The sequence below is a fragment of the Arachis duranensis genome, chromosome 5, assembly GCF_000817695.3.
Source record: "Arachis duranensis cultivar V14167 chromosome 5, aradu.V14167.gnm2.J7QH, whole genome shotgun sequence".
Taxonomy (NCBI): Eukaryota; Viridiplantae; Streptophyta; class Magnoliopsida; order Fabales; family Fabaceae; genus Arachis; species Arachis duranensis.
This window is the reverse complement of record NC_029776.3, coordinates 20,544,806-20,556,790: the sequence shown is the minus strand read 5'-3', so window position 1 is coordinate 20,556,790 and position 11,985 is coordinate 20,544,806. Positions and strand designations below refer to the sequence as shown.

The window sequence follows — 11,985 nt, the reverse complement described above, 5'->3', positions numbered from 1 at the left end:
GCTACTATTCTCATCTTTTCTATTACTCCGTTACCGTTGTTAATTACTACCTTATATTTCCTCATTCCTTTTTTCCCTTCTCCTTAATTATATTATTAATTCATTATCATTACTTTGAGGGATGCTCTTCTTTTTTCTCCTCTAATTAAATAACAAGAGAAGAATCATCTAATTGTGGGGGGAGTTTTGATTTAAAGCGGAAATGACTGGCACTGGAACAGCAACTGTGGGGGCAGAAAGCTTTTTCCCTCCTCTTCGGCTTCAAACGACGTCGCATATTCCCAAGCTAGGGTTCTTAAAGCTCAACCGCTCTCTCATCAGCCTCAGATCCCTCCAAATCAAAGCCTCCGACAGCTCCAATCAGCTGCGCCTCAATGTCGCTCACGACCTCACTCTCTCCAACTCCAATGGCAATAGCAATGGCAATGCCACCGGATCCGGTAACCTTCCGTTCCCTTCATTCTCTCTCTCTCATTATGACTTGCTGGTTGAGCAAGTTTCAGTTTAGTTGGCTATGTAGTTTCCTGACGCGGTTCTCAATCAGGGACAACGAACCTGAAGCATTTATCTACAATTGGAAACTCTACAAATATTCAATGGCACAGCTGTTCCGTCCAAAAAGATGATAGGCACAGTTTACTCCATCAAAAAGGATGTGTCATATGGATCACTGGTCTTAGTGGCTCTGGTTAGTGGCTCTCTTCCTCTTCATTTTTCTCACTTTTCTTTTTTTTTCTTTTTTTTTACAAATTATATAAACATACAACATAACTCATAAATCTAGGAAAAGTATAAGTTGGTTTGGTAAAGTTTCTTTCTAGAGGGTTTTCACAAGCACCTCATTGCTTTTGGCAAATCAAAAAGTTCATTTGTTTATTTTTGCATCTTTTAAAAGTTAGAATGTTTTTGAAAGCACCTAAGACAGATTTTTAAAGTTGACTTTTACTTATCAAATAAAAATATACTACTCCCTAATTTAATATTATTAATTAAATTTAAAATTAATTTACTCTTTTAATTTTATTAATTCACATTGTTCACATATTGTTCAAAAATATTATTGGTTACCTATATTTTTCCAATTTTATATATTAATTAATATCTAAATTTAATTCTTATATTAATGTCTATTATATTATTTTTAAATTTTAAAAATTATTTTACTAAACATACTTGTTGTTGCTTGTGCTTATTAAAAATTAATTTTAATTTAATTTACTAAATATAAATGTTACCGCCTTTTAAAAAACTAATTTTTAAAAGTTAATTTTTGTAAGGCACTTTTGAAAAGTAAAAATCTTACCAAATTAAGCCTTAGTGTTTAGTGTTTATAAATTAGGTTGTAGGATTAAGGGTTAATGATTTAGAAGTCAAGATAAATACAATAATTTTTAAAAAGTTGGCTAATGTTAGTCGAAAAAAGTTAGTTACCTAGCATTATTCATTTTGTAATTATACAATTTACAGGGAAAAGCACCATAGCTTGTGCTTTGAGTCGAATCTTGCATCAGAGGGGCAAGTTGACTTATGTTCTTGATGGGGACAACATTCGTCATGGCTTGAATAAAGACCTTGGATTTAAAGCTCAAGACCGTGCAGAGAATATCAGGAGAATTGGTAAGTTTTGTTGTACGGAATCACTTGAATGCTATTTGATTGTCATGCAAGTTTTGAAAGCTCTACCTAAAATAAATATCAACAATACAACTTGATTTTTCCATCCAGGTGAGGTAGCAAAGCTATTTGCAGATGCTGGAGTTATTTGCATTGCAAGCTTGATTTCTCCGTATAGAAGAGATCGAGATGCCTGCCGATCAATGTTGCCAAATGGAGATTTTATTGAGGTAATTCATTATTGTGAATGCTCTTTTGCCTAGATTACTTACTTAACTGAGATTTTCTCATTATTACAGGTTTTCATGGATGTGCCATTACATGTTTGCGAAGCAAGAGACCCCAAGGGCCTTTACAAGCTTGCGCGTGCTGGCAAGATCAAAGGTAGTCTTGCACAGCCTTTTTTATTTCATTCTTCACTTTTGCTTCTTTCTTTACATGTCGTCCATATATTATTATGACTATGACTATTAGAGTGTCTCCAGGCTTTACAGGGATTGACGATCCTTACGAGACACCGATTCATTCTGAGGTATGTGTCCTGAACTTTAATAGAATATTGTTGATTGACTTGTTGGGATGTATGTAGATTGACATTCCTATCACAAGTGGTCCAGTTTAGAAATTTTGTTGCATTTTTTAGGTGAGTAGCCCTTAGCATGCAATTATTGCTAAAGAAACTTGTGCTAGTTATGCATTTCAAGCCTGCACCTTTTATTTCACCGTTTATATTCCTGAATTTGACTGGTTTCTTCCTTCAAGCTTGTATCTTCTGTTATCACAAAGAATAATATTGGAAAAATATATTTAGCTCTCTCTCTTTTGAAATGATCAGATAGTGCTGAAACATGGAGAGCCATGCGCTTCCCCTGTTGAGATGGCAGAAAAAATAGTCGTATACTTGGAGAACAAAGGGTACCTACATGCATAATATGGCGGTGCTCCTATCTTCATTCTTCAGCCACCGAAAATTTGACTGTATACTTTCTTTAGTTTCTTAAACACCAGCTACTGCAGCGTTGAAGTGATCAATTACCTAATGCTACCATCTACTTTGTCTCCTCTCTCTCAAGAGTTTAAGCCTGTAGGTTTTTATTGTAAATATAGTATGAAATTTGATGGATTTATACTTTCTAATTTCTATACCTACAAGCCTACAACCCCTTTTGATATGTATTCCTAAATAGCTATACGGTTCTTTGCCTGTTCTGTTGTACGTATGATAATTGAAATTTCTGTTGGTTAAGCTGAAGTTAAGACATTAGACTCAACGGTATCTTTACTTTGTTCTTGGACATGCTAAGTATGAATTAATTCTAATTGTTATCAGGTACGTGAACTTAATAGAAGTGCCAAATATGAGAAACTTCTTTCGTCTAAAGTGCACACATGGAAGCATGCGGTGGTTGGTGGCTGGTGATTTAATAATATAATATCTAAACAGTAAACACTATAAAGGCGAAATGTGACATGGAAAAATATTAAAATGAAACCAGGCTGTTAAAATGCGCCTTTCTTGCTTGATATTCGGTGATTACTGATGATTGATGAGATACATGGTTCCGAAAATCTAGTCGACGAAACGTATATCCTTTTAAAATTAGTAAGTGCGATAAAAATAAAGGGGCATTCCGAGAATCGAACTCGGGACCTCTCGCACCCAAAGCGAGAATCATACCACTAGACCAAATGCCCGAGTTACAAGAACTTTCCTATTTAATATTATATAACTATATAAATCATTTGATAAGAGAATATTTAATATTTACTTTGTATTTTCTAAGATTTTTTTTTTGGGTAATATTCTTAATTAATGTCTTTAAAACAGTTGTAAGAAAAACCTTTTAACATAAACTAGTATTAAATAAACAAATATTATTCAACCAAACTCCCATTCAAATATCCTAAAAAGATAACAAAATAGAATACACTGATCTATTTTTCCCCTCCCCTTATTCTTTCCTTTCCTTCATCTGTATTCTCTTCCCCATAGATTTATACGAAAAAAATTATGTATTTTAATTCAATTTCCGAATATAAGCACTTTACAAGCCGGCAACTATTTCAATATCTTTAGAAAATTACAGAATAAATGTATAAATTACTCTTTCTCGATGGTAACTTTTATCCTTCGTTTGCTTCGTTTTCAGTTTCAACTGGAGCGGGATATCTTGATTCTTCACAAAATGCTCTCTCTTAATCGCCATCCTTGAGGACCAGAGACAAAATGTCTGGTTGCAGAAAATTATATAACACGAAGATAATTGAACTAATACTGTAATACATAGATTACACACTGAATTAATCAAATGGCAACAAGAAATCCAGATTAAAGCACTCGAGATATTTCAACAAATTGGGTAATAGGTACAAACATTCTATTGCACATATCACCCTGGTCAGATGGAATCCCCAATATGCAGCTTTATACAAACCAAGACGTCAGTAATAGTAGAAAACACGGAAAGCATCATACTATTACTACTTCAATTTCAACTATCAACAACCATGTTATGTTGGTTTGCGCCGCCATCTCTCAGTGTCTGAGCAGCAAATATCAAAAGTTCTACCATCTCAAGCCCCGCCGCAGAAACAGTATCTATCTTCTCATCACTGCGTTCCTGATGCAGCGTGCCACTGCCCGCATTATCTCCTGTGTAACCAGCATCTCCTTCCCCTGACCAACTGATGGGTAAGGAGCTCCCAAGTGCAGTCTTTACAAGTTTTGCTTCATTGATAATTTCATTGAGGACTTCTGAGATACTAGAAACTACATCTTCACAGGCAACAGATTCCTTGGTCTAGTTTGCCATATCAAGCAAGCAACCCACATTAATATGTTTCAGATGTTGAGTTTCAAAACTAAACATGACAAAATTGATACATCAAGAGGGGAAACCTCCCTTTTATGCTTTGATTCTTTCAAATATAGAAGTTTTAGCACTTACGGAACAAAATATTTTTATACCTTGAAAAGAGAGAGACGAAGCCTATGAATTGATGAAGTTAAACACTCCAAGCTTTCCATGCTTTCCTTAAGCGTTGCAATTTCAATCTTCATTCTGATGGACAAGACACGTTACCATATAAATAGACAGAAGTCTGAAAACAATCACTATTTGTCATAGTGGTAGCTTCATACAAGTCAATTAGATTAGAGATATGCTTAAATTACCATCCAAAATCATCTATTGATGCAATAAATTCAGATTAACTGATTACCAATAAAACACTTGCCTTGCAAAATCCATACTGGTGGATCTCTTATTAAGGAATTTTCCTTCATTATTTGGATTACTGTCGACTTCATTGCCGCTCTTATCAAGTGGGCCAATCCATCGACTTAGATATGTTTTCTTCAGTAAGTTTTTTAAACTTCCATCTCTTTCATGAGTAATAAGCTTTCTTTCTCCAACGCTAACCATGGCTTTTCCGTGTTTAGTCTCCTGATCCAGTTTCCTAGACAAGAATTACAGCATATTTTGATAATCATGCAATATTTAAGGAAGAGAAACATCTCACTTATTTCATAAAACAGAGGTTCAGACTCAGTTTTCTGATGGTACATGTTTGCATTATTTTGTCCCCAGAAAACTAGCAAACTATTTTCCAGAATGTTTTTCAATTTTCACGTTATTCAGTTGTGGCAATCAAATCAAAATCTAGAAAATATAATTGTTCAGAAAACAGTTGAAAACAACACTCTGAAACAGCTTAACACCATTATAAAGCTACCGCTGTTTTCAATGAATGCTTTTTGGTTGATTAACAAAGATAAAGATGCTTCCAGGGAAAAATTTCACTAAAGAATAACAAAAATAAACAGCAGCCACTAATAATATAAAAATGAAAAAATATGATTCGTAACCATCATATGAAAGCAATCATACTCTATCAGTAACTGATGCTCCTGCTTTAGTTGTGCAAATTCCACAAGAGCTTTCACCTTTTCATTGGTAACCTGAATTAAAAAAAAAAAAAAACCACCTTACAGATTAGAAAACCATATCTGGAAACAATAGATAAAAAGCAAGGATCCCTGCACATGTAGCTCTTCAAATTATGAATCATTAATTCACAATTCGGAGGCACATGCATTATTGAAGAAAAAAGTTACAAGATAATAATAGAGAACAAAAAAAACGAAAATAAGGTATTAAACAAATATCGAGCTGTCTCAAAACCTCAAGTCCTTTTCTAAACTCTGCTAGCATCAAAATCTACTAGCACCTAAATGTTCCAAGTGTCTGAAGCAGAGAGGTGACTTATAATAACCTGCACCAAATTTCTCTGAAGTTCTTCAATCTTCTGTTGAAGGGCTGCATTCATATTTCTCTCCAATAGATGTCTTTCCTCCTGTTGTGATAAGAGCAATAATGCAGCAACCTGAATATAGCGTAGTGAATATTAGAATGCTAAATTACCATATATCAAAAGCACATATACTTTTGTCAGCGAAAAAGCTATTAAAAATTAAATAAATGGAGAATAAAAGAATATGATCAGATGGTGTAAAGACCTTTTCTTGTAAAGCAACTGCTAGAGCATCAAATCTATCACCTTTTCCACCAGCTTCCAGTTCCACCAAGCTAGGATCACTCTGTAATAGAGTGATCAATTATATTAATGAATACCAAGGATTACACTTCATATCAGTCAACATAAATCAATTGAATAAAGTGAGGCTCCACTCTAGACCAGGTTAATACATCTACATTGGGTCCCAGTGTTACCATAATATTGGATAACTTTCTATAGGGAAGACCATTTTTGTTGTTATACCATCGGGAGTAACTCATCTAAATTCCACCAGGACACGTTCTCCACACAAACTTCTTATTGCAATAAATATTGAATAACGTAATTATTATTGATAGAATGCATTATAAAAGCTTTAGAAAATCCATTGCGTTCTATATGACTGGGTGGCTGACCACATTGCAGCCCTACTACAGCCCAAAAAGACTGGGCAGGTTTCAGTCTGACGACGATTTGGACTGGCCATACATATTCATATTCCTGTGATGCACTGTTCTCATTTCATATACTTGTCTTCAGTTCTGCTGTTTTTATTTACTGACACCTGAACACTTCTGTTAGACATAAATCTATTTATGTAACTCTATCAAAAAGCTTAACTTTAGGGGAGATGGTTTTTTCACATGGTGTCAAAGCCTTTACAACCAAGTCTTTAGAGTTCAATTCTATTTTTTCCTATTCTAAATATAAGTAAAATCTAAGCAAAGTGTTAGGTGAATCAATGCATTGTTCATTCTTCAACTCCAATCAATACTTATTCTGGGGCATGTGAAATATAAAAAATTCATCTACCTTTATAAAACAGCTAATACAGTTGTGGGAGAGAAAAACTATGATAGAGACTCTCAAGTAGCTTAATTCTTTAAGATGAGTATGTTCTTGTAATTTGAATACTATTAAATCAATCATATTCTTTGCCAGCACTATGCACTCTTAATTTTAGCCTGCTGACCCCAATTGATATAAGGGTAAGTTTGCTATCGGCAAAAATGATAAGTCCTTTTGAGAAAGGAATACAATAGTATCAGCATTGCAGATTCAAACCTTGGATGATGATACTGGTTTAGTTTGAGGCCTTATATGCACATCTCGACATTCATGATCTTCTAGTTGTCCATCTCTTTGGGGGATCAAATATGGCATAGTACTCTGATAAAAACTCCTGACTCTTTCATCAATCACATTGATTATGGATTTAATACTTGATTCCCCATCATTCAGTAAATTCATAATATGCTCCTTATACTGAGAGTGATGATGCTTTAGGTCTGCTATGCCATTATCAACCACTTTGTCCATCGAATTCTGCAAATTACTCGTCGGAATGCAAAATAACCAAACAGGTAAGGAAAGAAAAAAAAAGAAGCCAAAATAGAATAGATTAAACGATTAATTCCCTTTGAGTTTTAAAAGTACTCACTTGTTTCTTTTCCAGTATAGTTACTCTCTTCTTCAAATGATTTTCAATTTCCAAGCCCTAAAGCATCCAAAACAGGAAAAGAATAACTGGCTATTGAAAAATAGGGTTAACATAGCAAACATGACAAAAGTAAGCTAGATCATACCACCCTTAGTTTATTTTGAAGACGATCTACAGAATTCCTCAATGTCTCCAGCTGTTCTTCTAATGCACTCTGTCTGAGAAAGAGTTATTAACACCATGTATAGAATATTGAATCTCATTAAAAAAATACGAGTCCATTTTGTTAGGTTAAGCATCCCAAACATGCAATAAAAATCATCTGTCACTAACAGAAGCCAAGTCTAGAGTTATAGCATGTCATATACTGTTACTTCCATATTGGACACCATATGAATGACCAGCATAAGCTAGGAAACAGAATTTTCAAGGGAATAGAATACCAGGGCTCCAAAATCTTACAATGTATTTAGAGGTGGAAGCATCATTAAAACTCCACAATGCATCAGGATCATGCAAAAGGCATGCACATTTATCATCCCAACTTGTATCTTCAAATTCTTCCAGAGAACCTTGTCTGATCTGAACAAACTTATTAACTACCTGTAACGGAAAAACAAGTATAAAGAAAAAGTCAATAAAAATGGAGCCTGCCATAGACAATCAACATGGAGTACAAAAAATCACTAGCCAGCTGAATGCATAAGAATTAAAGCATATAAATGCAATCACACAGCAAACAAAGATAATAATTATTAAGTATTTCCTTTTTTGTGTGTGTGTGTGTTGGGGGAATATGCTTTATGCCAATACAGATATAGCACAGCTAACCAGTGAGAATATTTCACTCGTGTATTCTTAAATCAGTTAGATGCTGAAACAAATCATTTTTTTATTTCATGCATAATAAAGCAATAGAGAAGAAATGTGCAGAACAGCCCAGCTTTTCAACTATTACGTGCTGAATCTTAAAAATATCAGGAAACCTATAAAATTATCATAACAGGAAATTAAACAAAGATATAGAGAAGGAAAAAGGGGAGAGGAAATATTACCATCTTGAAATTTACACTCAGCTCAATCTGCTTTGATAGATCAATCTGCAGAGCATCATTAAACTCTTTCAGTTTAACACAATCAGAGGTGAGCTCCTCTATCCTGTATAAAAGAAGATTGCATGAAGTTATGAAAAAAGTATATATATTTCGGGTAAACCAAGTCCTACATATATAAAAACATAACCACAGGGGGCAGTGGTATAGGCAATCATATACTGAGCAACAAGTTTCACGTTTCCAATATTGCTCAAAAGTTACCATAACAACACATTTCATTCTTGACCTCTATCAATTACTCCCATAAACCATGATAGGCTAAAGAATTGAAGATATCCACCAACAGGTAGTTCAATACCCAGTAAAAGATAATGCTCTACACCAAGTTCTCCTTTATCTTTCTTTTTTTGGTTTTGACTTTTGAATTTGATATTAGCTACATGTTTAATCACCATCAGCTTCCCGTTCTCATTAAATTTAAAGGGATCAAAGATTCAAAATACCTTTGATGAATGCCATTTATTTGTTGTGACATTATCTCCTCCTTTTCCTTGGCCTTTTCAGCCTGTTATTAGCACATTGAATGTTTAGAATATCCATAACCACCATAGTGCAAAGAACATAGAAGAGTGAAGCTGATACTTTTTCTAATGAAAATTGCCATACCTCAATAATTGCTTGATCCCTTTCAGCAAAAGCAGCAGCTACACAACCCTGGAAAAATTTAACCTGCTTCTCTGCTTCCATATTCTGGAGATATAATCAGTGAATCATGTTACTGCTCATGTACATTGTAGGTCAAAATATGTACAAAATCCATAAAGTGGACAACACAAAAGCATTTAATTCTTTCGATAAACTAGCACTTGTGCGCGATTTATAAATTGGATTGAGAACTCTTTCCATTGTGTGCTTGCCATAAGTCATCGTAGACATTCAAGTATAAGCATTTTATATGAACAAATGGAAGACCATTACACCAATATCTGTATGTGACCAAAAACTTTCATCAAGTTGCCGAAGCAGGAAAACATATCCGTAATGCAATATCTGTTTAGAAAGAATAATAAGAAGAGTATGCAAGTAAAGGGATGGAGAGAAAGAATAGGAACCTTGGAAACCTCGGCATTGTGTAGATCTGCCAGTTGACTCTGAATACAGTAAAGTAAGTAAACAAGATAGAAAGAATTATTTAAAAGACAGAAACAAAAGGTTCATAACCCACTTTAATTCTATAAGCCTCTGAAAGCTCCTCTTGCAGATTTAGATTGTCTCGTGTACAAGCAGCCACCTTCTTTTTCAAACTCTCAATCTCCTGCTCCAATCCAGCTGTCCTAATTGGGCATGAATTTCAATATAATAGGTAATTGTTGATTACCTTAACATAATAGATACTCATTGTACATAGATTTCGTAATGGACAAGGAAAATGAATGGATACCTTTGAAAATGCATTCGAGTAGCCACAGCAAGGTACCCAGGCCCAGCTTGCTGCATGCATAACTGTTCAATATCTTTGCGTAATTCATCACGCTCTGCAAAAACATATACTCGTTAAGCACATCTTATAACTAACAAAGAGCCATCCATAAAAAGAATTTCTGAATTGTTATTTACTATATGCTTGGTATGAAACAAAGGAGGCTTGTTTCGGGGTTGCAATCAGTGAGGAATTAGGGGCATGATATGGTGTGGTTATAAGAACAACCCCTTCCTATGATTTATTGAAAATTCGGAATGAATAGTACAATAGCTAATCAAAGTTAAGCCCCATAGCACAGAGAAAATAAAAGAAAGTTGACGTACATACCCTGTTCCAGTTGTTGGATCCGAGCCAACAATGACTCGTCCGTTGCACTCTCAGCCATTCCGAAAGAATAAACGATGAATCACTATTAAACCAAATTGCAAGAGACGAGAGAGGAAGAGCAGCAAAAAGTTAAACCCCGAAAAACAAATCGAAACAACCAAATTGCTAATCCATCCATGAAACTCTGCATACGCGGTAAAGAACTGACGATTTGTTTGGCAGCCAGGAAACGAAAGAAGAAACCGAATCGAACTGGACACTCTCTGCCCCCTCTCTCACAACACCCACCAATTTTATGGAATTAGGATTCTTTTTTCCTTTTTTGGTGTCTATGTGGAATTAGGAATTTAGGATCAGAACTCTGATTTTCACAGGAGATACTTACGTTACGCTACGATTTTATTTTGGTTCAGCGATCTTAATTGTTTGTAAACGGGTAGCGTCAGATGTTTAACCAGATGGTTTGTTATATTTTTGCCATATTTTTATTAGAGGTAAAATTTTCTTTCTCTGACATTATTATTAGTTAAGAATTATTATATGATGATTTGATATANATTATAAATTTATAATAGCTACAATAATTATATAAATATTATTGAAATTAAAGTTAAAAAATATTAAATAATAAAAAAACGCCATAACATAATAGCATAGATATATTAAAATATTTTTTATTAAAACTATTTTATTTAGTTCAATATTGATAAACGATTTAATATTAAAAATTGGCTAATATTTATCCTTTTTTTATTGTAGGAACAATTTAATGTTTTTGATCTTTATTCCTTAAGAATTCTTTGTTTGATGAAAAAAATTAATTATTTTTATTCACAAAATATTTCATTATATTTTTTTTAGAAAATTTTTACTAATCCATAAATAATTATTCACCTATCACTTATGAAGTACGAACATTCTAATATAAATATAGAACACAATATAATAGATCTAATATAATCTAATCTAATATTTAATATTATCTAATATCTAATATCTAATATTATTCTTCTAATAAAAGACTTTTAAATTAGTAGAATTTTATACTGTCAAAATTTTCAGATGTGATGCAACTGTTTACGACATGCACATCCATCTAGCTTCATCATGATTGGTTTCAATCAGCATTCATTATGCTTTATTTCATGTTCATTCCATCATGCATACATTCATACATACCAGAGGAATTATATTTTTCTTTATCAGTAGTTCGCTTTCTTCTACCACCTATATCTATATCTTTTTAATTACACATGAAATCTATCTACTATATATATTTGGCTATTTTCTATCGACAGTTAGAAAAGCAATCATTGTTTCAGTTATAACCAATCAGTGCCTCTGTTTTTATCAGATATTCATACATGTTTATCGATTTCATCAACTTTCCAACTTTAGTTTTATTTCCTCGATATTTCTTATTTGAATTTAAATTACGAGATTATGTTTGGCCAGTTTTATTTATTTAACTTATTTATTTTATTTTATTTTTTATACGTTTTTCCTTATTATTACTCTATCCCATTTTTTATAAATTGTCCAATGCT

At 33.4% G+C, this 11,985-nt stretch overlaps 2 protein-coding genes and 1 non-coding gene across 4 annotated transcripts in view; 1 reads left to right on the top strand and 2 right to left on the bottom strand.

Annotated features, from left to right (window-relative positions):
- Positions 1–2,777, top strand: part of LOC107488666 (adenylyl-sulfate kinase 3) — a gene marked incomplete in the record, with an annotated part of 2,980 nt that extends 203 nt beyond the window's left edge. The window contains 7 exon segments of the mRNA XM_016109425.3: positions 1–440; positions 545–688; positions 1,468–1,617; positions 1,726–1,844; positions 1,914–1,998; positions 2,100–2,146; positions 2,450–2,777. Coding sequence (XP_015964911.1) covers positions 203–440; positions 545–688; positions 1,468–1,617; positions 1,726–1,844; positions 1,914–1,998; positions 2,100–2,146; positions 2,450–2,545 — 879 coding nt within the window.
- Positions 2,778–3,237: 460 nt separating this feature from the next.
- TRNAP-UGG (transfer RNA proline (anticodon UGG)) lies at positions 3,238–3,309 on the bottom strand. Its single transcript has one exon. It is a non-coding gene; the product is annotated as a tRNA-Pro (tRNA).
- Positions 3,310–3,941: 632 nt separating this feature from the next.
- On the bottom strand, positions 3,942–10,867 carry LOC107488665 (uncharacterized). 2 transcript variants are annotated; one of them, XM_016109423.3, is made up of 17 exons: positions 10,439–10,867; positions 10,070–10,163; positions 9,854–9,962; positions 9,741–9,779; positions 9,295–9,378; positions 9,132–9,193; positions 8,629–8,731; positions 8,036–8,176; positions 7,719–7,787; positions 7,574–7,630; positions 7,198–7,458; positions 6,134–6,214; positions 5,890–6,000; positions 5,505–5,575; positions 4,852–5,073; positions 4,583–4,676; positions 3,942–4,415 (listed from the first exon to the last, which is right to left on the bottom strand). In XM_016109423.3, the coding sequence occupies exons 1-17, from the start codon at positions 10,494–10,496 to the stop codon at positions 4,107–4,109; spliced, it is 1,965 nt and encodes a 654-aa protein (XP_015964909.1). In that variant the 5' UTR covers positions 10,497–10,867; the 3' UTR covers positions 3,942–4,106. The 2 variants fall into 2 exon arrangements, with proteins under 2 accessions (XP_015964909.1, XP_015964910.1); XM_016109424.3 differs by having other exon boundaries at positions 9,854–9,957.
- Between the last annotated feature and the right edge of the window lie 1,118 nt (positions 10,868–11,985).

Bases quoted from the DNA above. Each gene is read 5' to 3' on its own strand.
- LOC107488665 (XM_016109423.3), bottom strand. From the start codon at position 10,496: ATGGCTGAGAGTGCAACGGACGAGTCATTGTTGGCTCGGATCCAACAA. The intron at 8,732-9,131 runs GTATTTTGAATC...TCTTTTATACAG, and splicing joins ATAAATGGCATTCATCAAAG to GATAGAGGAGCTCACCTCTG. The intron at 7,788-8,035 runs GTAAGATTTTGG...TTTCTCAGACAG, and splicing joins CTTCCACCTCTAAATACATT to AGTGCATTAGAAGAACAGCT.